This window comes from Pempheris klunzingeri, chromosome 7 (assembly GCF_042242105.1).
Source record: "Pempheris klunzingeri isolate RE-2024b chromosome 7, fPemKlu1.hap1, whole genome shotgun sequence".
Lineage (NCBI taxonomy): Eukaryota > Metazoa > Chordata > Actinopteri > Acropomatiformes > Pempheridae > Pempheris > Pempheris klunzingeri.
Genome location: NC_092018.1, coordinates 21,461,381 through 21,486,681, shown reverse-complemented (window position 1 = coordinate 21,486,681; position 25,301 = coordinate 21,461,381). Strand labels below are relative to the sequence as shown.

Sequence of the window (25,301 nt, the reverse complement as noted above, 5' to 3'; positions counted from 1 at the left end):
TATGTGTGCCAGCCCCCATCACCAGTGTAATGACATCAGATGTGGTCGACAGCATCACTTTCCTCAAGATGCCTTGGGAGGATTTAACGGGGAACATACACACCCCCAAATGTTTATTAGCTGTTTAATATCCTGCTTAGGGCGTCTTATATCAGTTTGGTGTTGTTAAGTCCGTTGGTTAAGTCACCGTTTCCTGTTGGACCCCCCTCCCTCCCCCCACAGCCCCCCACTCGACTGGGCCTTGAGGAAATCCAGAATCCACACAGTCACATGGCACATTATGTGCTGAGACACACAGCCTATTCTGCACTGGCTGTGTGGTGGCGGCGCTGCTGGCTGCAGGCGGATGTGGGCTGCTCTCCTGTTGGGCATGTTTTGACTGGGCCGTGGAGTCACACTGCCTCATATTTCATCCAGCAGTCTGAGAGGCATTAATCATCCCGTTAAATCGAGACAGGTTTATAGTTCTGGGTGTCAGAGCGCTTATAGCCATATAACTCTGCTGCTCACTGCAGACAATGGACCCAAATGTCCGACTTAACAAGCAGCTGGGCATTCCTTCACCGTCCCACTGACCAACACGCTGCATGCCGGCCAAACATTCTCACTGACAAACTCATTTCACTCCTGCCTTCTATGTGCCTGTCTGACTGCTGCTGTTGGATAGAAAGACAACAGTGAAGTGACTGAAACTCCAAAACAAGGATCTGCTAAGTCACAGTAAAACTTTTACTACCGCTTCACAACGTGAACATCAGTCCCAAATCTAGGATTGTTACTTGGCTTTTTGGACTCAGATAAAATAAAACTTTTCCAAAATAATGAATACATTCAACAGAGCAGCTATTGTCACCATAATAACTGCTTAATTACGTTGGTCTTTGCAGGAAATCCCTCTAATTAGTTCAAATGTATATTGCATAGTTCTTAGTGGGGGACGTCCTGGGAAATGATGAGGACACTATACAGCAGCATCTCTACAAACCCCCCAGATCCACGGTGTGTATTGGTCTATGTAGATCGGAGCTGGAGGGGACTCCATTCAGTTTTCCAGCTACACAAACACCATCTGCTGAGGAAGACCACTAGATGTAGTTAAAAGCTCTAATAAAGGCTAGTAAGTGGAGCGTGAGTGAATATTTTGTTTTTTTCATTTCTGAATTTGTCCAACAATATGATTTATGTTTTGTGCTTCAAGAAGTAAACTGTGATCAAAAGTGACGTTGAACACATCTGGAGAGAGTTTTGGGTGTGATCACACACACACACACACACACACACACACACACACACACATATATATATATATATATATATACAATATTGTATTTGAGGTTTGCAGTGTGCTGCAGGACAGAGGTCATCTTTCAGCCAGAGTACGTTTGCAACCAGGTTTAAAAGAAATCGAAATCAGAAGCTTGTCTCCACCAATCAACACCACACGGCCATGTGGTGTTGATTGGTTAGACACACACACACACACACACACACACACACACACACACACACACACTCAGATGTTGTACATAAATATGGTAGCCTTTGGCAACATACTCACCCTCCCTTTAAACAAAGCAGACTTTGTGCTAAAACATATCTGTAATCAGAAGCTGTATTTGTTTGAGCCGTGACACAAACGTCTTGTTTGTTTTGTCCAGCCGGACCTGGCTGCAGATTTTTCAATCAATAACAGCAGACACAGCATCTCTTGACATGTTTAGCAAACTGGAGGAATAGCCAGCATCTTGTAAAAATTCATTTGCTACGTTGTGAATACAAGCTTCCACGTCTTCCCTTGTTTCAGTCCAGTGCTGCTCTGCGCTTTTCTTTGCTTCATGAACCTCTGCACACCTGCCACCAGGACCTACTGCTCAGTGCTCAAAGACACACTGGACTACCTTTCTTAGCCTTCTTCATCATTACTGGTTCAAAATCTAAATAAAAAGTGACTGATAATTTAGTTTGGGCTCGGCTGCATGAGCTTCCTCCTCGCTCTCCTCTTCCATTTCATCCAGGCCTCAGTCTGATGTCATTTGACACATGACACATGAGAGTGTTTGTTCAGACAAGAGACAAAAGGTTTTTCTCACAATTGCTTTATCTGCGCTCTAATAATGAAATACACATCCATATCTGTCCACACTCCCATGGTTTCCTGTGTGAAACGGTCAACGTGCCTCTGTGGTGGCTTCGAGGTCCTTGCTCCTGCGATCCTGTTAATGAGTTTGAGGCCCTCCTGTCGGTCACTGACTGGACGTCCAGTGTGGCGTCCGTGTGCAGCTCTGTCACCTCCGGCCAGCCTCTAGCAAGCGCCAGGATCGGTGTCAGAGTCAGTGATTGAGGACCGTCCGACTTAGCTGCTCAGCCAAGTAAATCAGTGATTTTACCACATCTGTGGAGTTTCTCTTTATTTTTGTCTCCAGCGTTTCTTTTCTTTTTCCACAAGCAGAGGACTGCAGGCTGACAGCACCACTCACCAGACATCTCACTTTGTGTTCCAGCGAGTGTTTAATCAGAGTCACAGTGGCATGAAAACTGTTTATTTTCTTGGCTTTTCCACAATATTTTTGGGGTTACGAATGAATGGCTAGTTATTTCCCCTCATGCAGCCACAGAATGTAGGATGTCCACAAGCTGCCTGTCACTCTCGTCTTTGTGGCGTGTTCGAGTAAACACAGCATGCGAGGCAACGGAAAGCGTTTGATCAGTCGCTTTTTGTGCGCGCCACACTTCCTGTAACAGGGCCTGTGATGATCATGGAGACGTCTGACAGTGACCAAACCGAGGCCCAGGCTCTCAGCGAGGTCCAACACAGCATCTCCTCTGATGAGTGCATGTGTGCTCTTTTCTGTTTGCTTCCTCTTGTCCTTTTGCATACGCTGGTTTTTCTGTTTGTCTGTGTCGTCTTGTCTGTGAGATGGAAGACAAAGTAAACTGGTTGGGGGGTCCCGCAGATGAATGAGCTATTTGTAGTCTACAGATTTTAGAGGCTCATGCCAGTTCCCTGCAGAGTGTACAGCTGTGCAAAACTCTGAGAGTGACAGTGCTAACCTGTGTTCAGCATTTACCATGTTCATCATCTAGCATGCTCACGTTTGCTGATCAGCACTAAACACAAAGCACAGCAGAGGCTGATGGAAATGTCTTTAGTTTGGCAGGAATGTGACGCTCAAGGGAACATCAGGACCAAAGTCTGCCTTCATCGTCTGGGGAACACGAATGTCACGAATATTTCATAGCTGGCTAGTCAAACGTCGCTGAGATGTTTCAGTCTGTTGTGGAGGCCCACCTGTCCCTGCTTGTACAGCTAAAAGTCAATGAGTAGAGCACAGAAAAGAGCCGTGCTTGTGTCTTGCTCATAGAAAGCAAAAATACACAAAATGTCACACCATTTTCATCTGTAGCTGTCTCTGTGTCTCATTCTGGTTCAAATCAACTTATGGGATTATTTCGCCCACCAGAGCAGCTCTGTTTGTACAAGTCCAACCTCAGTCTGGCCTAGTTTACCCTCAGTGCCCCACTGCTTTCCCCACTCGCGCTCTATTCCCGTCCCTCATCAGATGTGGAGGACTGAGAGCATTCGGGGAGCCCACTAAATGCATACCTGTTGCACAATTTGAAATACCACAGGGGATTAATTGCACAGTGTTGTTAGGACTTCTCGCTGCTCTGTCTCCACTTGTACCAACTGCAACCACTCGCGCAAATTCTCACCCCTCTCAGAGAAAGCAAATTAGACTGATCAAAGCAAACCACAGTCTTTCTACAGATCTCCCTCCCAACAACTGTCGTAATTATGAGCTTTATAAGAAACACCATAGACAATCAGAGTGAGTGAGTCGCACAAACCAAGCTGTCTGGAAGACCGATCATGTTTATCCTCCAAAAACCACGTGACCTCACATGGTCTGAGACTGAATCATCTTCTCTCTCCTCTGGCTTTCATTACCTCGCCTCGGAGCTCTTCTGCGGGGAAAGCGTACATTTATTCATTTCATGCAGTCATTTCAACAAGAAGGTGGTGGAGGAGCCTGTTGTCAAGGCAGGTTCCTTTTTTGAACTCTTATTCATTGCACTCTTATTCTAATGTTAAGAGTTCTCTTAAGGAGTACTCAAAGAGAACCTGTGCTCTATTTGAACTAATAAGCTGTAACTGGTCATTTCTAACTGGTAATGTTTCCAACATATACACACACACATACACAATGAAACCAAAAGTGATAAAAATGTTATGACCAAACCTTAAAATAAAAACTAATGGCGCAGTAATAATTTCACCATAAAAAAGTGAAAAAAAAAACACACAGGGAGAGTCAAAAGGTTTAAAGGCTCATTTCAGATTTCTCTCAGTCTGTCTTCCTACAAAACTCACATAGTTATCTGTGTCAAGAGTTTACATCTGCTGTAATTATTCCTCCTGTCCACAGTGGCCGTGAAGTGATCCTGTTCTCGTACAACTACACTGCAAGAAATGAGGGACAAAATCCCCATGTCTGAGTTAGCTAAATCGGGGTCAGGATATGGGAAAGAGAGGCTTAAAAATGTTCGTCTTTAGATGAGCCTACATATTAAAACCTGACATAAATAAATCCAAAAAGGGCACACTGGAGGCTGGAGGTCAAGGTCAGCTACAGGTCCACTTACTCTTGTACTCTTGTGGTCTTCATTAGATCAGATATCAAGGAGATGATATCATCCCCTGTTGGAGATGGTAAGATGCAGATGAAAGACTGAAAAAGTTAGTAAGTACACCTTGAAGTATTGTCTTTGGAAGACCATGTAGTGTATTCTGAGATTTCTGCTCAGTGTGTTTAGCTTTCATTTGTCATTTTAAATGTATTATGTAAAAAAAAAAATCACGGAATCAATGGTGTGAGTGGACACTTTGGAGAGTCTGGGCAGCGTGCCGCTTGGTTGCAGGTAAACTTGGAGACAAAGTTGAGCATGGGCGTCACAGTAGACAGTATGCACCTTATAGGGAGCCTTAAAAAGCACCTCAGTGGTCCACGGGAAGGAGAAAAGTCTCATTGATTGGCCAATGGTTATGGAAATGCCACGTACAATGACCCTGAGATCAGCCACCCTCGAGCCCCCGAACAAATCCATGGGGTCTGACTATGGGGAGCTGGATAGAAGGCAGGGGGAGCAGAGGAGGAGGGGGGGGGTTATATCCATGTGAAACCAGCCCAAACAAAGACTCCCTGTTTCTGGGGCCAGACAACCCCCACTACTCCACACAAGATAAATAAATAAATACAAATGGAAAAAGAAACCATATACGCCCACTGAAAAGGCCCATGAGAGAGTGAGTGACAGACAATTGAAAAGACAAATTGTTACATTGTCTTTGAGTGGGGGTGGCCGAGGGGTTGATGCGCAAAGGTAATTACGAGGAGACGTGAACCAGGGGGTCAGGGGTCGGAGTATGCGTCTGACCCCAAGTTTTGGGCCATCACTGGGGAAGAAAGAGGCTCTGAATCGGGCTAGTGTCTCCCTTAAAGCTTTAGCTAACTGCTGCATTGGTCACCCAGTGACACAAAATGTCTTGGCTCTCTTTTGGAGGGTTTTCTTGTTCACTTTGAATACGCCTTCTTTCAATACCTTCTTTTTCTCCAGGAAAAAAACAAAACAACACTGCAGCTTTTCTCCGGCTGAGCTGAGAAACGCTGACGAGGCATTTGTCCTGCAGCTACTCACCCATGTTAGATTTAATTGCTTTTCCACCCCTCTGTGCCACAGCTCCCAGCAGCCCGGCTCTGACGGACAGTGCTAGAAGCCGGAGGGGAAGGTACTGTGATTTTGACAGTCAGGCGAGGAGACAAGGTTGACCTGACCCACACTCACTTGGCTGGCTTTCCCATGGTGCTTAGGGGCTGGGAACTGGGTGGCTGAGAATAGCTCCAGCCATCCCCACATCTCTGCCTCTAGTACTTGGATATAAAAGGGCCTCCTAGGGTTAAAGGGAAGCTTGAGTTGAGTCAAGTAATTCAACATTAGGCCTTGCATCTTCTTCTCTCTGGTCTTCTTCTCTCTCTCCAACACTTAAACCTGCCATTGGCTGCCTCTTCCTAAATCCAATACAGCTGATCACACAGCTCAGCTGCTGTCAGTAAGATGTATTTATGTTTGTTTTGCTGAACGATATCATGATTATCCAACAATGATTTGATCAGCACCACACAACACCAGACTGGGAGGTGCCTGCTAGCAGCAGGTGTGATTAGGTGACCATTTCATACTTGTTCAGTTATCTGACAACACAAAGAGAAAAATGCGTAAATGAGAAGTGTTGGCCAACTGAAAAGAGGAAGACAAATGAAAGATATAGCCTTATTCTTCCTGTCTTTGTATTTAGAGGAAATGTCAGAGTGGATGCATGTCCTTTTCACACCAGTATAGCATTTTAAATCTCCTCTCCTCTTTTGAATTCAAACAACTTCCCTTATAAACTTGCAATGCTGATTTTTTGGCCACAAACCAGCAACATGAGTCATGTTTCTGGCTATCTGAGGAATGGAAGTCTAATATCCTCTCTTTTTGTAGCTTATTAGCTATAAAATGCTCCACCAGCTAGATGCTAAATGTGTCTGCCTGCCATGTGGTGCTGGACAGGTAGTCCAGTGGCCTGCAGTGGCTTTATCTGAGCTTTTTCACTGGAAAAAGCAGAAAAACGCTCCACGGAGCTGAGGGCTGCAGAGCTGGTGGTAATCCCCTGTGGCTCATCACTGTAAGTCACATCTTTCATGTGACACACTGTGATTTAATCTATTGTTAAGATAAGAACAGCAGCAGCTTTTATGCAGCTAATACAAACACACCAAATGGGAAACCTTTGATGAAAGATGTGCTAACTTATGTTTGACTGATTGATCATTGAGATCGGTTGACCATCGACCAAACATTCCAAGCATATTGTCACCCAAACATGTCCAATACAACTTCAGTTGTAGTTCAGCACAGGTTTATGTTGTACAACATATTGATAAAACTGCAGGAGTTTGGGGTTGGGTAGTAAGGAAGGAAGGGGGACGTTAAAGTGAGCTATGAGTGTGACACATTACCAACAACAGTGTCATGGGGGGAAAGGGTGGAGCGGTGCAGAGGATCTCCAGGTGTAGTGGATGAACCTGGGGCAACATGCTTCCCTAATTAGCACACTGGGGTCGCTTTGGTGGGGCAAAGGAAAACAACTGGTAGGATTCCAACTGGGTTGTTCTGAGACAGGAATGATGACTTTAGCCTGCACTGGCCCAGCTACAGGCAACAGCTCATGATACGATGCAACTAAAGCGGCTGGCACACAAGCTCTTTCTTTAAGCTCCGCCACCGTAGCTGCTCTTCCTTTCGTTTTACTTTCCTCAGTGCTATTTTTGATGCTTGGTGCAGGCAAATGGATAATTTAAATTGGCTTTAATCTAATCTCATGCGTAGCTCGAATTCCAGTCTGTGTTTTCACTGATGTGCTTGTTTCACATGAATCCCTCACAGCTGCCAACATGTGAGCTGGAGCACCAGTGGAAGTGATGTAGGGCTTTCTTTGCATTTGAAAAGCTCTTGGCTGCTCACAGTGACCACAGTATGGGCCGTTTCCATTTCTTCAGCGGGAGAGAGAAGAAAAAAAGGCCCCACACAGTCTCTGTTTGAGTAGGAAGCAGAGCCATGGCAGCTGAGGTGTGAGGTAGGAGGGAGAGTTCAGCTAGGTTTGTTTATTGTCGTGCATTGCAATTGCAGCATTATGCTACATAACCGATGGCGTGAAAAATGGCTCTAAGTTTGCTGAGGGGAGGGCGGGGGGGTTGGAGGGCTGCACTTGGGGCTTGTTTGGTCACAAATACTCATTAATTGTCAGACAGCATGTATCCTGGGAGAACCTGGATGCTGTTGTGGGTACAACAGTGTCCATCTCTGTGTCCACAGCCTGGTGTGCCCAGTGCCCAAACTGTTCAGTGGCTCAGGAAGGGAAAGCAGGGCTTGGCTCACACTGTGTCCAGCTGCTGACCCGGACTGGGGACATAACATTGGGTGGTGGAAAAAGCACTTTGAGGAACTCCTGAACCCGATCAGCACATGTCCCTGACAGAGGTCCTCGATAGTTAAGAAGCCCCGCGGTGACAATGCACCAGGGAGGGATGAGCTTCGCCCTGAGATGCTGAAGGCTGTCGAGGTTGACACGCCTCTTGCATGGAGATCGGGGACAGTACCTGTGGATTGGCAGACCGGGATGGTGGTCCCCATTTTCAAAAAAGGGGTCCAGTTTTCAGGGTATCACACTACTTAGCATCCCCAGGAAAGTCTACCCCAGGGTGCTGGAATGGAGGCTCTGCCCAATTGTCAAATCTCAGATCTAAGAGGAAGAAGAGGAGGAGAGAGAAGAGGAGGCCTGCTCTGCTCTCTGGATAGTGAAGGTTTGCAAAACTACAGGCAAGCGATTCTTGCACATGGCATATTATACAGTGTACGTACTGCCATGTATGAGGGAATGCAAAGCGCTGTTTGTTTGCATGTTTCATTCTACTTGACACAATCGGTCTTTTCTGGCTTGCAAACAGAAAACGTGATGAGACCTGAATAAGCAGACAATCTGCAGCAGTGATTTGTGGCTTCCATGAATTATTGGATCGTTGGATCGTCAGCCACCACTTTTTATGTTATTATTAACATTGATTGTCATGTTATTCACTGTTACCATATTGCTCATTATTAGTTATAGGGAGTTAGAGGGATGGAGTAACAGGACATCCCTAGTCAAGCTGAAAGAACGTGCTCCCACCTTTGAAGAAATAACATTGTGGGCAGCCGTTGCTGAGCAGCAACGATGCCTCCCCAGCATCAGCTCTCAGGTATTCAAATTAAAGTAACTGCAGCATGTTTTCTTCTCCTCATCTGCATCCAAATGGCAAAATTGCCTGCATTAGTCATGGTGAGAGCAAGTCATCACAGGCAGACAAGCACTGTGAGCAGCGCTCGCTTGGATTGTAGAGATCAGACCTGGTGGCTGTGGAGAAACACACGGTCCACACCTGCCTCTGCACCATAAATTGTTCATGGAAGATGAGTGTGATCATCGCTGCACAGATCTCTGATATGGATTAACATACAGCATGGTTTCACAGAGTGCTGATTCAGTATGTACCAGTGTGCCTCTCAGAGCACTGAAAGAAACTTGGTTTCTGTTCTGCATGGCTCCCGTTATAGTTAACTCCGTTTCAGGAGGCAACTGCTTGATTTAACTCTGCCTCGACATATAGTCTCTGAGAAAGAGTCACAGTTAGTTGCTGTTAATTTGACTATGCCTGAATGTGATTTATACCTGGAGCTGACAGGAGGCTTGCAAAGCAATGTTTTTGCTAGCCTACGGCTTAGAGCTGGACTCTATCCAGTTAACATAACAGGACTTGTTTCTGCTCGGTACCCTACATTTCCCACAATGCAGCCAATAGGATCTTTTAATTAAACCCCATGCTTGGTGAGTACCCATGTTTTTTTTTAAATGCAAAACCCCAATTTTAAACTTTTAAAAATTAAATTCAGAGTTTTTGCACCCAGGGCCAGATAACCTCCAATGACATCATCAGGGATGTTTTTGGACTAAAGAAAGGCTGCAGATCCACAAACCACCCTGTATAACTGCCTTCACAGGCTGAGTAATACAGGCCATTTTGACAAGTGCACTGATCAAGATGTGTCAAGTTGGTGGACAGCTCTGATATAACTCATAGGATTCAGTTATGGGTATGACTGCTCTCTGAGTACTTCGCTGTAAGACCTTTGAGCTGCCCTCTCTCTCTGGTACATTTGATATGCTTGTCAGCTACTTGTCTTTTCAAAGGTCTTACCTACTTTGCACTTACCATCTGAAGAATTACTTCTGAGACTGTCCAGCTGGTCCAGAACGCTGCTGCTCGTGTTCTGACGAGAACTAAGAGAAGAGACCATATTTCTCCTGTACTGGCTTCTCTTCATTGGCTTCCAGTAAAATCTAGAATAGAGTTTAAAATCCTTCTCCTCACCTACAAGGTTCTTAATGTTCAGGCTCCATCAAATCTTAAAGAACTCATAGTACCGTACTACCCCACTAGAGCACTGTGCTCCCAGAATGCAGGCCTACTGGTGGTTCCTAAAGTCCTCTAAAGCAGTGATGGAGCCAGAGCTTTCAGCTATCAGGCTCCTCTCCTGTGGAGTCTCCTTCCAGTTTGGGTTCGGGGGACAGACACCCTCTCTACATTTAAGAGTAGACTAAAAACCTTCCTTAGTGATAAAGCCTATAGTTTAGGGCTGGATCAGGCCTTAGACCAGCCCCTAGTTATGCTGCTATAGGCTCAGACCGCCAGGGGACTTCCGTGATACACTGGGCTCCTCTCTCCTCCTCTTCCTCTCCATCCAGATGCTTCATGTCTCTTTAACGTTACTAACTTGGTATCTTCCCCGGAGACTTTCTGTGCTTTTCTCATCCCTCTGGTTCCTGTGGATCCTGGTTCTGGTTCTGCTGCTGTGGTTCTCTGGTTCCTGTGGATCCTGGTCCTGGTTCTCCTGCTGTGGTTCTCTGGTTCCTGTGGATCCTGGCCCTGGTTCTCCTGCTGTGGTTCTCTGGTTCCTGTGGATCCTGGTCCTGGTTCTCCTGCTGTGGTTCTCTGGCTTCATGAATCACTGCTGCGGATCGTCAGCCACTCATTATGTTTTTCAATGCTACCATAGTGTTAATCTATTAGTCACATTCCTATTGTCAATACTATAGCTGCTGTTTGTTTTCTCTCTCTCTCTCTGTCCAACCTCCACCCAACACGGACCCCCCCCCCCCCCCCCCCCCAGCGCCTGGGTCTGTTCCAGGTTTCTTCCTGTTAAAGGATCATTAAATATAACATCTGATGCAGCTCATGTGGGGATTCTTGAATCCTTAATGTTGAATTCCTGAATCTTTGGGTCTCTCTCTAATTAAAGAGTTTGGTCTAGACCTGCTCTTTCTTGAGATAACGCTGTTATGAATTGGCGCTATATAAATAAAGATTGATTGATTGATTGATTGATTGATTGATTGAACGTAAAGCAAGAGAACAACAAAAGGCCAAACAGGCATGCATCTCTAACTTGCTGTTGACAGCCAATGACCTTGCTCAGCCATGGCCACATGTGAAATGAGGTCGCCAGAGTGATGACCCTACAGAAGAGCACCTGCTTGGCTTCAAAGACCTTTATAGTGAGTTTTAGCTCATTGTTGAAATGGAACTCAAAAGGCAGACAGATGGAGTCCGAGGAGCATTTAGCAGCTACAGGTTCAGATATTTCCCTCAGGAGGAGGTGGAGACCAAACACAGGGCTAAAAGACGACTGGACCGTACTTCCATTCATCAGGTGACACAAACCCGACTCCAGCTGAATGACTGCTGAATGTGGAAATAAGAAAGTGTTTGCTGACAAGTTCACAATCTCAATCATAAAGGGTGACATGTCTGAAAAGTCAGTTATTGCAGATTTAGGACATCAGGTAACTGCAGACGCCAACAGGAGCCTGGTTTGGTAGGTTGGAAGCTTCTCCATCGGGTAAGAGCTTTCAAATGCTATTAGACATTCCCACGGACACCTTGTTTTAAACATACTGAGGCCTTTAGGACATCAGCAGTTCTCAAGAGACTTTAGAGCAAGCAAAATGAGAGCAGTGGACAATATGTCACTAAGTAAAATGATGCCATTCAAACTCAAGTGAAGGAAAAGCTATGCTGGACATAGCTCTCTGCACTCCAGCTGCTACCTGACAGAGAACAGGGGTGCTTGTTAGTTCTATATTTTAACATGAGTTATAATGGAGCTTTGTCGACCGCAGCATCTTTCATGCACACACACCTTGTCAGTCTGCGGCCCACGTTGTGCTCTGGAGCAGATCCAGTGTGTAGCCAGCGCTCGCTGGTGACACATGCTTAATGACATATGTGTTTGTTCTGCTGGGGCCAAAATGCCCTTTCATGGCCATGCGTGCAAATGTAGGCGAGATGGTGACTTTAAACAGTGGTGAATAGAGATGGATAGCCTGTCTTCAAGACACTCGGTCCTCGCAGATGCTTGAAAGTCCAAATATTTAGTCTCTCTATTGTTAGCCACACACTGTCAAAGCACAAAGTTTGGAAAGTGAACGTGGAAGCGATAACAGTGACATCCACGTTATCTGCGATATCTGCGCTTGTTTGCACAAGCTTTTTCCCTCCATTCCTCTGCCGTACACTTGGTATGGAAAGTAAGGGCTCGTTTTTGTGCCGCTGGTGTTTGCTAGCAGGTCCATCACTCCTGACATGCATTTGAGCAAAGCCAGGTCTAGTCTGGAGTAAAAACCCTCCTGTCTCTTAAATTTGAAGTTTGCTTTAGCAACCATCTATGCACAAACTGTTGTTGGATGCCATGAGCCCATAAAGCAGCCGCTGCGCCTTTTTAAACCATCAGCATTAACAGAGGTGTTGTCTTTAAAGAACTTTGGAGGTTCAGCAGGGCTCCCTCTCAACACACATCACCACTGTGACAGAGGCTTTTACTTCAAGGAGAATTCACCTGATGGCAATCTAAGCTTCTATTCTTTTTTAAATGTCATGTCAACTTGATTCTGATTTGATTACAGCTCAAAAATGATTTACAGCAATTCGCTGACACTTTAATTGCTCTTTTTGACTTGGCTCGCAGGGACTTACAGTCACTTTTTGGATTCTGGTGCCATCCGTCACCATCCATCCGTCCTGTGTAATGCTTTTCACATTCTGCTTGCTGCTGCACCGTGCTTTCTCCTGGCCGCACTTCAAGAAGTGAGAGAAGGAGAGCGAGTGCCGTCCTCAGCGGTGGACACAGCTGTAAAACACATTGATTGGATAAATAAGCTTGACAAAAGTATTACTCTTAAAGCTCTGTGTTTGCTGTTTCCACACTTCAAGTCAAATTAGGTGCTTTGTTTTTTCTGCTGCTCTGCAGGAGCTGTGACCGACACAATAGAATGCAAATGGGCCACATTTAAATTGAAGGATCTCACACCTCAGGTCTTATCATGCAACAGGGCAAAGCGGGGAGGAGATGGACGCTCGGGGCTCAGCAGCCTGGAGTGTGTAATTAGGCCGATTAAGAAGCACAAACAGACCACCAACCCCCATCTGGTGAGAGAAAGTTCTGTCAAGACAACAGTTCACTGTCAGATATGAACTTCATACACAGTTAAAGCTTTGATCCAAGCTACTTGATTCGCTACTTTCTTCTTCTTCTTCTTCTTCTTCTTCTCTTGAAGGAGCATTTCATTTTCCTCATTCCTCTCAGGGTCTTGTGTCAGTGTCTCCAGGGACTCACTGTGTTCACTGTGAGCCAGCCCAGACCTCGAATGTATCATCATATCATTGGAGCATGCAATCTTTCAAACCCCAGAGGACAGTTTAACACAACTTCCTGCAGCTCTGGAGGCAAATCCAGAACCCTCAAAGGCTCTTTGAATGATCTGGGTGAAAAAATATTCCATCGGCTGTAAGATCAAGAGCATTTCCCACGGATCTCCACAGTTGCTCCTCTTTTCACTAATCCAAACAAAGATGGTTCCCACTTTTTTAAAGCAATGTAAAAACCATTTTTATATTGTCTGTAGTGATGTTACTTTACATTTTCTTACGTTTTCAAACACAATAATAAAGCAGCAGGAGATCCGTGGTTTCCAGCTAAATCACCACAGCTTGGTGGTTTGTGGAAAGGAGTTTGTGTAACAGCCCTCTGGGGACATGATGCTCAGCTCAGTGGGATTAATCATCATCTGGGACCAGGGATGAAAGCAAAACAAACAAGGAGTCCGTAACACACTTTTATTTTGAACGGCTTCCATTACAACTCAGGCACAACCCACAATTCCAGGTTTCTATCAAACATCATACATTCCCTTCGTTACTGGGATACTTTATTACATGGTGGTTAGTTTGGGCAACAGAAGTGCGTGCCGATGGGGGGGGGGTTACGCACTGGGTAATTAAGCTTTTTGACTGACAGCAGAGTGCCAAAAGGCGCAGACGCACTCCGATTGGCCGAAGCGCACTTACAGTCTCCTCTTGTTTCCAGGCCCGGCTCAGGCAGAGGCTCTACCCCCCCAAACTCCCGCAGGAGCCACACGCACCAGAGGAGACTGCCTGTGGGCTTCACCCAGAGCGGAAAGTCAGCAGCTTTGACGCGTTTCTCTGCTTTTTCTCTCTGTTCTCACGCGGAGTTTCTTCATGAAGTCGCCCTCCGAGCCGCTCTGAGCTGCGCTGACTTCGTTTAACTGCTGCAACAAGAACCATGAGGTCCGCTCCTGAGTCCTCCTGGAGGATGATCCGGCTGGCGCTCACAGTGGCGCTCATGTCCGCGTGCACGGCGTCAGAATACGAGTACCTCAGCTGGAAGTCGGACGCGTACAACGGCGGGCGCAGCTACGGCAAGCCTCCCCAGTGCGTGGACATCCCGGACGACCTGCGGCTGTGCCACAACGTGGGCTACAACCAGATGCTGCTGCCCAACCTCCTGGAGCACGAGACCATGGCCGAGGTGAAGCAGCAGGCCAGCAGCTGGGTGCCGCTGGTGCACAAGAGCTGCCACCCGGGCACGCAGGTCTTCCTCTGCTCGCTCTTTGCGCCCGTGTGCCTGGAGCGGCCCATCTACCCGTGCCGCTGGCTGTGCGAGGCCGTGCGGGACGGCTGCACCCCCATCATGGAGGCCTTCGGCTTCCCCTGGCCGGAGATGCTCACCTGTGACAAGTTTCCCCAAGACGACGTGTGCATCGCCATGACGCAGCCCAACGCGACCGAGGCCACCAAGCCCACAGGTCAGTCAGCCTCTCCACTGCTGCATGTTCACGTTTGTCAAACTAGCAAGGTGTGCATGCTGTGGTCCAATGTGTGGATGTGAAATACCCCCCCCAGCCCCCCCTTTTAGAGAAATCTGAGCACACAAATTTAATTCCATCCAGGTGTTAATGTGCTTCAAAGCCAGGAACTGAAAATACTGAATACTAAAAGTCACTAAAAGCTCCTAATTGTCTGAAAAGTGCAGAGGACCTGCCCCCTGCGCCCCCCCCCACCCCCCAGAGCTGAGGATGATGTGACTACCAGACCAGACATCTGTGGTGTTGAGACAGAAAACAGGAAAACCAGCAGATCCCCCCCCCCCCCCCCTCTATAATTGACTCAGCAGATGAATCTCTTTATAAATCTGGTCGCACTTCATTGTATCTCTGTTATCTGGAATCGGCTTCAGTGCAGCCATTTGGGATTGTTCACGTCCCCCCCCCCACCATCAGAAAGCAGCTGAGTGAGAAAGCAAACAGCCACAGTTTGCTGCCGCGTCACCGCCGACACCCGTGCTCTTAAATGGGCTCCCCAATGTTGTTTCAGGGGTGAAGGTGTGTTTTCAGATGCAAATCCCAACACAAACAAGTCAAATACAACCTTTTGGGGGGGGGGGATCAGCTGTGAGCCCCTTCTAACAATGTAACCCCCCCCCACAGCCCTGTCTGTCTGTCCTGTGTACAAAGTGTAGAGCTGCCTGCAGCTGACTGACTGAAGCTGGGATATTGAAAAGTCCAGCAGATGGAAGTGATTTATTTCAAGGTGTTAGCTGAACTGGAGGACAACGCTGCGGGGGGGGGGTCAACGCTGGGGGGGAGACGTCCAGCAGCCACAAGTCAATACCTGCATCCATTAATTCCCATTTTCACTGCACTGCACAGCAGCACTGTCAAATGCACTGAAGTGAAGGCAGACCCACATCCTGTCTGGGGGGGGGGAAGTGGGCGAGAGATTCCCCAAACCTGTTGGTGCTGTGTGAGCATCAGTAAGGGGGGGGGGGTGACATAGACCAGAAAAACCTTCCAGCTCTAACCTAATGGGGCAGGCTGACAAATACCAGAGGACCAGAGAGAAAAGCTCGGGGGGGTCCACAACACTTCTTTTGTGAAGTGTCTCTGCCGGTCTCCTGGCTCAGCTCTACGCCGGGGGTGGGGGGGTTATTTGTAAATGCTCCACTTGAAGACGTTTTCTGCTGAACATGTACGCCATGAATGGGGAGACTGTGGATCTTCTAGTGATTACACAGTGCTCACTGTATCTGTGGGGTCCCCCCTGTGTGTGTGTGTGTGTGTGTGTGTGTGTGTGGTGGCTGTTACTGACTTGCATGGTGGAACAGGGTTGGTAGATCACACAGATCTCAGAGCTCTCCTGTTATCCAGTGGGATACAGACGTTGTTAGAGCAGCACCTGGAAAGTGGGGAGCGTAATAAGCTTAATGATTGTTAATAGAGCTCAGCTAACAGCGCTCACTACAGGCCGCTCATAATGGATTTAAAGGTGAACCAGGCTCAAACAGGCAAAGGGGACTCTGTAAACACTCTGTTTTCTTTCCACCTGGGTGTTACTTTCACAAGCTTTTGTTAAACACATGTAATGGACAACTGGCAGCAGACAAATCTATTAGTTTCCCCTTTTTTTCGCCCTCGGCTCGGTGACCCAAAGCCTCGCTGCGACATGCAGTCGCTCTGAATGAAATGCTGCAAGATTCTGCCATCGCAGTGCAGGTCCAAGTTTGTTTGGAAAGTAAACTTCTGCTGTTTGGCGCGATGGGATCATTTGAGGTATAAGAAAGAACTGAAAATATTCTCAGATATGCCTCTAGACTGAATTACTTTTTGGCAAAAACACATTTTGGCTCCTTGTCGTAAGTTGGATTTTTGTCTTTTAGCCGGCTATTACCTTCCTTTGGAACGTCAGAGCATTCCTTTAAGCTTGGATTGAATATCATTACCATTTATTCCTTCCACATTTCTAATACGTCTCTTTTTTTTGCCTTTAAGGGCGTACACTCTGCTGTAGAGCAGTGTGGAAAGATCCCTTTTTGAAGACTGTGTCTGTAGCAAAGAGTGAGGAAGAGTGTTTACTGCAGCTCTTAGTTACAGCTGGCTATAAAAGCTGAAGACATTCCTCACTGAGGTCAGGTCATCAGAGCGTACGAAGCCCAAGAGACAGGCGACTGACACCAGACACTAGACAGGACCTCTGGCTGCAGGGCGAGGTTAGGCTCAGGGTAGCTGGGTGTTCACATTTACAGGATAAATCATTTCGGTTGGAATGTAGGTAACTCCTCTTCATTTCAAATGAGAAATGACTGTTTAGTTTCCCTCTTGTTTCTCCTAACCACATCCCCCCGTGGGTGGCGATGTGCAGAATTTCTGATGTCATTTTCTGATTATAACGTTCAGCCTCTTCTCCGCTTGCTTTCCAAACGTGTCCCTTCTTTTATCCACAGGTTACTCTCCCATCTGCCCTCCATGTGACAATGAAATGAAAACAGATGCCATGCTGGAGCACATGTGTGCCAGCGAGTTTGGTAAGAATCCTCCCAACACGCTTGCTCGCCAGCACACCATGTGAAACGCTGTCCACACGCTCCGCTCTGATCCGCCTCGACATGTATCACAGGCCTCCATGAAATCAGAAGGACACCATGAGGTTGCATCAATCCTATGTTATCTTTCAAGCTTTGAAACTGTCCTTACATTTCTAACAAAGTATGTAACGATGCGTCTGCTCCCACGCGGCCTGTTATTGGTTCGGGCCGGTGGTCAGACGGAGGAGCAGGAGGCCGCCTGTCTGCTTTGGTACGGGATGATGTTCTGTGACTAATGAATTGGGGCCATTAAAGTCCTCGGAGTACTAAAGTGGGATGTTTGTTCTGCTGTCTGGGCACTGCTGCAGAACACCTTCTGCACATGGAGGATAATCCACATGAAGATGCAGTTAATGTCTATTTGTTTCATTTAAGACCTAACACCTATAAATGTGTAAGTCCTGAATGATAAAATAATGCAATGATATATAAATCAGTCGGTCACTGACTTTGCTCATATACATAAACTGAGGACATGACAAACACTTACTTTGCTCCAGTTTGACACCTTGATATGGATAAAAGATGATGGGATACTTGTCACAGAACAACAGAACAACGGTAACTCTGCAGCCTAGTGTGAGATGAAGTGACAAATGCTGAAAGCACAGTATGTGCTCATAGTAGGCAGATGAGTGTTCGGGGACAGGAGGCATTTCTTTAAATCCCCTCAGACGTTGTTTTAAGTGGTTTGACAGGTTTCTTGGATAGCTTGAATCTTAAAGCGGCGATGTTTGTACCTCACAAAGCTTTAACCTGGCTCCCAGCTCCTTGTTCACTCTCACCGTGTGTCTCACCACCCTCATTATGGCATCTGTTTCCACAGAAGAGGCTCTAAAAACAGTGAAGCATTTATCAGGTAAAGAGCCAGGTGTGTCCCTCAGGAGGTGGTGGAGACCAAACACAGAGCTAACAGAGAGACAGACTGGACTGACCACCATCATGGAACACAAACGTGACTCCACAAGGGTGGTCATTTGCTGTGGAAGTGCTGGACATGGAAATAAACACCTAACAACTTCACCATATCAAGTCCAAAGGTGATGATATGTTAATGTGGTGTTCACAACAGGCCGTTTTCAGATTAACAACCACACGACATGATCATATCCATTCGGTAGCTGTTTCCTGGCCTTTAGAGTCGGCCTCTTCCCGTGCTGGAAGGATGGAATGCTATATATTTTATTATATATATATATATATATATATATATATATATATATATATTATATTTTAGAGAGGTATATCAGGGAATTAGAGAAAATAGGAATGCTTGGACATTTTAGAGAAGGATCACCTTTCATGAAAATAAAATGATGCATGTAACATGTAACTCTCACACATTCATTTAATCAGAAACCAGAATGAGAACATAATTAACGAAGCAGGAAAGACAATTTGTCTTTAGCTGATGGAGGCATTTGATCAGCTGTGGTTAATTTAGTTGTGGACTCCATTTGAGTCTGAAATGTTGCCTGATGAAGCCTGTACCAGGCTGGTGCTTTAAAAAGACATTGAAAGCCTTGAGTTTAATTAAAAAGACAAACATCAGCTGAATTGCAGCTACGAGGACTTCCTGGAATAATAAGTGCACAATGCACACAAGATGCAAGATGTTTGGCTTTCATGTTTTATTTCGCTGGCTGGACCAAAGCTTGTGGCAGCTTGAATTCCAGGTGCCATGCCGAGCAAACACAGACTGGATGCACATTGGAAACAGACTTCTCTGCAGTTCTCCGAAAAAAGTTTAAAGTTCTGTTTGTTTAAGGAATTGCCTTGTTGTTTATGCTGCGGCGACGGGACTCGCCTCTTTCGGTCTGCGCACCGAGTTGCCAAGAGGAGAGTGGCATCATCGGCTTGTTTCATCTCAGATGGAGATGGATGTTGTTTTGCTGGCTTGTCATAAGCCTCCCAACCAGCAGACATGTGAGGATACACAGACAGTTTCACTATCAGGCTGAGGACGAGACACTGAGCTGCTTATGTTGCAGGTTTGAACCCACAAGGGAGTGATCTCCTCTGGAATGTGAGTCAGTGTGGCTTATTAGCAGATTACAGCGGGCAAACGACTAGTGCGCAGCCTGACAAGTGACAGCATCAGCACCTGTATCACCAGCCGGGCTGAACATTTGTTTGCTGCTTTTTCCACGATGCTGGAAGTCGGTTTTGGTCTGAGGAGAAAACTGCACCTATGAATGCATGTGAGGCCAAACACGAGTTAATGTCTTAGTTGTCCTGACTGCGTTCTGCTAGTTTAGACTTGTCTGAAGGTGCACGGACACGGTTTGGGAGCAGAAGAGCCTGCCGTTACTGTTTGGAGAAGACCATAAAATAGACATGATAGATTTCTTGCTCTCCTCCATGGAACACGGGGGAGGAAAACCAGGGAGAGGCCTGAGGGATGAATCAGTGACTTGCACTGAAGTCTTTATTAATCCGCACAGACCAATCATGTGTAAAATATCCCCACCCTGGCAGTGAATTAGCATTTTTCTTCACTGAAAACTCACTTACTGGAAGTAGTCAAGGGTCTGTTCTCGCTTAAGGTAAAAGTTAAGTGTGAAGTTGTTTTTTGTAATAACAGTCTTTCTATGGTTTGACGCCCCACATTAATGCTTCCCATCAGCTGCACATCTGACTTCTCCGTGCAGTTTGATCCTGATAAAAGCGGAGAACGCTGCAGCGGGTGGTTGGATGTGAAATTGTTCTGGCTTAGGTGGAAAGGTTCGTGGAACTAATACAGCAGTTAGTTAACCAGTAACTCTGTCCAGCACTGTTAGTCTTTCTCTCTCTCACACACACACACACACACACACACACACACACACACACACACACACACACACTATTTGTGGTACTCAGCTGGTAACAGATTTACAACTCATCCCACTCAACACTTTGTTCCCACCACAATTTATCTCTGTGCTTAAGGTTTTACGGGACGTCATTGTCCCCGACAGCCTCCAGCACCCTCCAGTTAAATCTCCCCTCAGCCTCATTTTGTTGCTGTTGCCAAATTGCTTCTTTCTTTTTGCTTTTCTTCTCTCCTTCGGCGATGCAGTAAAGAGCAGGGCAAGTCCCGTGCAGGAGGACCGATCACTCCAGTTGATTGGGTCGCTTGTGTTTCCATGATTGTGACTGGGGAGCAGTCCTCGCACTCCTGCTGGGTTTACGACACCCCGGGAGCTGCAGGTCCTGCCTGTGCCTCTGAAGCAGCTCAGGTTTCAGCAGAAAAGGCTGCATTACATGAGATTATTGAAAGTTTACAGTCAGGTTAACATGAATACCGAAATACCTCGGTTTTATCATTCTAAAACCAAACTGCTGCCAGTTTTCGTTTGACACGTGTCAGTTTGACGCCGTTACTGGCTGCACATGTCCACTGATTGCTTTCTTTTCTTCTATGTTTGGTGGCCTGAAGAGGTCCAAATTACTCAATAAAGCAGTAGAAACAAGGAACAGAACAATGTTTTATGTCTGGTTCCTGTTCTGTTAGCCATCTTATACATCACCACCCTCTGAGGATGAGTGCTATAGATAATGAACGGATGTTTTTGTGTAGAATCCATTTCTGCTATCTGCAGCAGATACAGGGAAGGAAAGATGAATTATTGGGGAAATACTGAAGTAAACTAAAGCACTCAAAGTCCTTTTTATTCTCTCAGAACAGTTCCTTTGTGTGGTGATGGAAACACTGGCAGCTCACTGAGCTTCACAGACTGTAGGAGCAAAGAGATGCAGACCACCTCCAGCGTGGATTCATGTTACAGTCAAACTAGTAGTTGCAACATCCCCCTGCTCTGTCGCACATTCTAATTGTGTGTGGATACAGGGAGAGTTTCACCCGCCGTAAGCAAAAGCAGACAGCGTTGTTAACGAGCAGTTCAACGATTCCATTCTTGCTGTACACTGCTGCTGGAGAGATTAAGACAACTGGAGGTGCAAAGAAAGTTCATAGCGCCAAAGGATTATCGAGGATGGAGGATTTCTCGACATGAAGTCCTTTCAGCGGTGGGCCAGGCCTTCTCTTCTGTGACTCACTAATTATGAACGCTGCCCATTTTGATTTCAGTGAACACTAAGCCTCCTCACAGAGACCGCTTGAGAGACTAGAGACAGAGGATAAAAGTCTTAATCCCTACCATGTGCACTCTTAATACTGGGAAAAACAGGGCGACTCTTCTTTAACACTTAACTAATACGGGGAGATGGAGGTGCAAAGGATGAGATGAAACATTTGGAAGTTTCTTAAAATGCCAAATCTGGTTTGTAAGTCAAGAGCGATTGTGTTAAAAGTGAGTCAAAAGGGATTTGGAGTTTAAACGGTGGAGAAAAAGAATTTTATCAGCTCAGATCTTTGCTGGAGTGTGAAAATGATTCACGCTCCATCAGGCTCTCTGCACCACAGGTCACAAGACTTCATCTCCGACATGACCCAGTGATTTTCCTCGACACCGGCTCTGGTAGTTAGATTGGACATTGCACGCTGCACTTTTCTTTCCCTCGTGTTGCCGGGTCACAAGATCGTCTGCATCACACACACACACACACACCTCACTATATGTTAGAGGAACACGAGAGGACGTGGTGCGTGCAGGCGTACGCAGATTTGGACCACCAAAGTCTGACTCGTGCTCTGTTTCAGAGGGCAACCCGGAGGAGACAAGAGAGATTAGAAGGTTAAATAGAGTGCAGTGAAAGATCAGGAGGATTATGGTCACCCTGAAAAACAGCCGCAGATTTAGAAGAAGCAGAAAAGCCAAAAGAAAAGGAGTGCACAGATTCACTGTTGCAAGCAACTGCTAATCCTGACCAGACATTTTCACTGCTTTCAAAATTCAACTGAGAGTATATGTCTAAGGTCACTACACAAGATAAGTGATCTTCCTTTGTTAAACACACATGATATTTTGTCTTTGTGTTTACTTTGGTCTTGGATGCCCCACAGGCCTCTTGGTATCTGGCCTGAGTATGTGACCACCAGGTGACAGGAGGCTGCAATATAGAACTGTGAAATATTCTGTATGTTTGAGGTTCAGGTCTCAACTGTTGCTGCTCACAGTTCTTAAGAGATTAAAGAGACCAAAAAATGAAAATTAATGAATTAAAAAAATGAGCCAATATTGTCATTATGCAATCAGGCCACATGACCATAACAAAGACTTTACATGACAGTGTAGGGGCGGGTGACACATTGTGTCAGATGATATTCACGTGTCTCCCGTGAGAGAGTTTGTCATCCACTTTACATCCTGAAATGCATCTGGGTGTGTTAGGCTACAAATCAGAACTGCCTTCTAACAATGTTGGATTTCTCTGTGATTTTTGTGGTGAAATACTTTGATACAGAACTTTGATAAAAACAGACATTCATTTCTGGTTATTGAATCCATCGTCCGTCTTAGTGAAAATGTTTCATATCACAATTTATATAGATATGAAATTACATATAGATATAGAATTTCATCCGTACTGGTCAACCCTGCCTAACTCTCTATTGCATGGTGTCATATGGCAACAATTACTATCTCATTTTTACTAAAAGGCAGTGATATAAAATCCATGTTTTACTTTTTAGTCATCAAAATGGTGTCCTTTACTATGTTAACCCTTGTGCACCCCTAGGTACATTTTTTGCACGAAGGGTGCAAACAGTATGACGTATTATGGGCTGTTTTTTGTATAAACTATCAATTATATTACATTAATTTCATTGTGGAAATTGTAGGTTATACATTTCACCAAGTATTAGTTGGACTTGTTTAGTCTTGTTTTCAATAAAACCTGGCCTTTTGTACACGTAAAACAATAACAAGCAGCCTCTATAGACATCAGTTTGTTTAGACCCAAAGGTTTTGTACTGAAACGTACATTTAAGCACACGTTAACTGTTTTTTTTTCCACCCGACAGCTTTCAAGTCCAAGATCAAGGAGGTGAAGCGAGAAAACATGGACCGCAAGGTTATCCTACAGAAGAGGAAGAAGATGTTGAAACAAGGGAACCTGAAGAAGAAGGACATGAAGACACTGGTGTTGTACCTGAAGAACGGCGCGGACTGCCCCTGCCAGCAGCTGGACAACCTGGGAAACCAGTATCTTATCATGGGCCGCAAAGTGGATAAGCAGTACCTCCTCACAGGCATCCATAAATGGGACAAGTCCAGCAAAGAGTTCAAAAAGGCCATCAAGAAACTCAAGACCTACAAATGTCCTGCCTTCGAGAACGTCTTCAAATAACACGGCCTCCATCCGCCTTTGGTCGCATCTCATCCACATATGAACTTGCACAAGCATTAAAATCCCAAACTTTGCTTTCTATCAACCTGTTTATACATCTATATAACTTTGTATAATTACAGATGTACTTTGAAAGTTTTAGTTGAGCATGGTGAGTAACAACGCCACAAAAGAAGGTTGGGTTTCCCTTTTTCTTCTGCTTCAGAAAAGGACATTGTAGTAAAAGCCCCTCCTCAGTGAAATCATTTCCACTATACGTATGTAGATACTTTGTTACACTCTTACATTACAATAGATAGAATAGCGGATTTTGCTCAAAGGAATAGTTTGACATTTTGGCAAATACAACTTTGCTTTATTACTGAGCGTTAAATGAGAAGATTGATACCACTCATATGGTTGCATGGTGCCTATGAAGCTGGGACCAGAGGCTGGTTAGCTAAGCTTAGCTTAACAGAAAGACTGGAAGCAGGGGGGGGGCAGCTAGCTTGTCACAATGTATGCCCAAATGTGAAAACCATAAACTGTTGTTTTTCCATTTTCTTTTTGTACAGATTAAACAAATGAAACGGACTGTATTGATTAGTGAGTTTTAGAGGTGCTGGTGGTCAGTTTTCTGTGGATGCAGGCTAACCATGTGTCCGTCCTAGCTTCATACAAGCATACAAACCTGAAACTGGTGAATATCTTATCTGAGTCTCAGCAAGAAAAACTATTCCTTTGAATCTCTCATTCTGAGTGCATAGTGATAAATCATATAATCAATGATTACAGAACGACTAGAGAATCAGCAGTTGCAGGTATTTGGAGCTTAAAAACCACACACCAGCTCCATGTATTGGTCCTATTGAATAACTTATTGGCAGATGTTTGAGAGAGTGCTGCTGTCAGCTGATTGTTGTTCCAAACTGCACTACCAATCATTATGATCACTTTCATATTTTCATTTCATTGTTCCATTTTTTCTGTTACTTGAAAAACTTGAAGAGAATCATAACCACCATCAGAAGATAACATGTAGGCCTGTGTGGCAAATTTCATGATTTCTTGAATTCCTTGTTGTGTGTTGTCAGCTGACCTTTGGCTGTCTGTCTCTTTACATCCAATCTACCTGCAGTAATCAGTATTCATCGGTCATGTATTCATACATGTTTCAAAGTGCAAATATTTCTGACTGTGTTCTGGTTTATTTTGCTCAAGTGTCGCTGGTCTGTTTTAGCACTATTTTGTTTCAGATCTGAATGTGAGCAGTGCATTACTGCCTATTACATGTACATACAAATTTTACATAAATATGAAAAACTGAATTGTGTCTGTGATATTATTTGGTCTTCTTTTATGGATTTATTTATGGAGCTTTTCCACCAGTACCTACTCGGCTCGACTCGACCTTTTTGGTTTTCCACTCTGTCTTGTCAGTTTTGGTGCAGTGTGGTCTACTGGGAGCAGTGCTGCTTGTAGAGTCTGACAGCTGCTAGAAGGAAGGACCTGCAATCCACTGAGGGTGGAGGAGTTTGTTGCTGAAGGAGCTCTCCAGTGATGTCAGTGTGTCCTTCATGGGGTGTGGGAGTCATTCCGTCTCACGGATGACAGCTTTGCCATCATCTCCTCTCTCCCACCACCTCCACTGGGTCGTGGGGGCGACCCAG

At 45.5% G+C, this 25,301-nt stretch overlaps 1 protein-coding gene across 1 annotated transcript; it reads left to right on the top strand.

The window, feature by feature from the left end:
* Positions 1–14,004: 14,004 nt before the first annotated feature.
* sfrp1a (secreted frizzled-related protein 1a) lies at positions 14,005–24,959 on the top strand. Its single transcript, XM_070834425.1, has 3 exons — positions 14,005–14,800; positions 17,275–17,355; positions 23,327–24,959. Exons 1-3 carry the CDS (start codon positions 14,278–14,280, stop codon positions 23,650–23,652), a joined length of 930 nt encoding a protein of 309 aa, XP_070690526.1. The 5' UTR covers positions 14,005–14,277; the 3' UTR covers positions 23,653–24,959.
* The last annotated feature ends 342 nt before the right edge of the window (positions 24,960–25,301 follow it).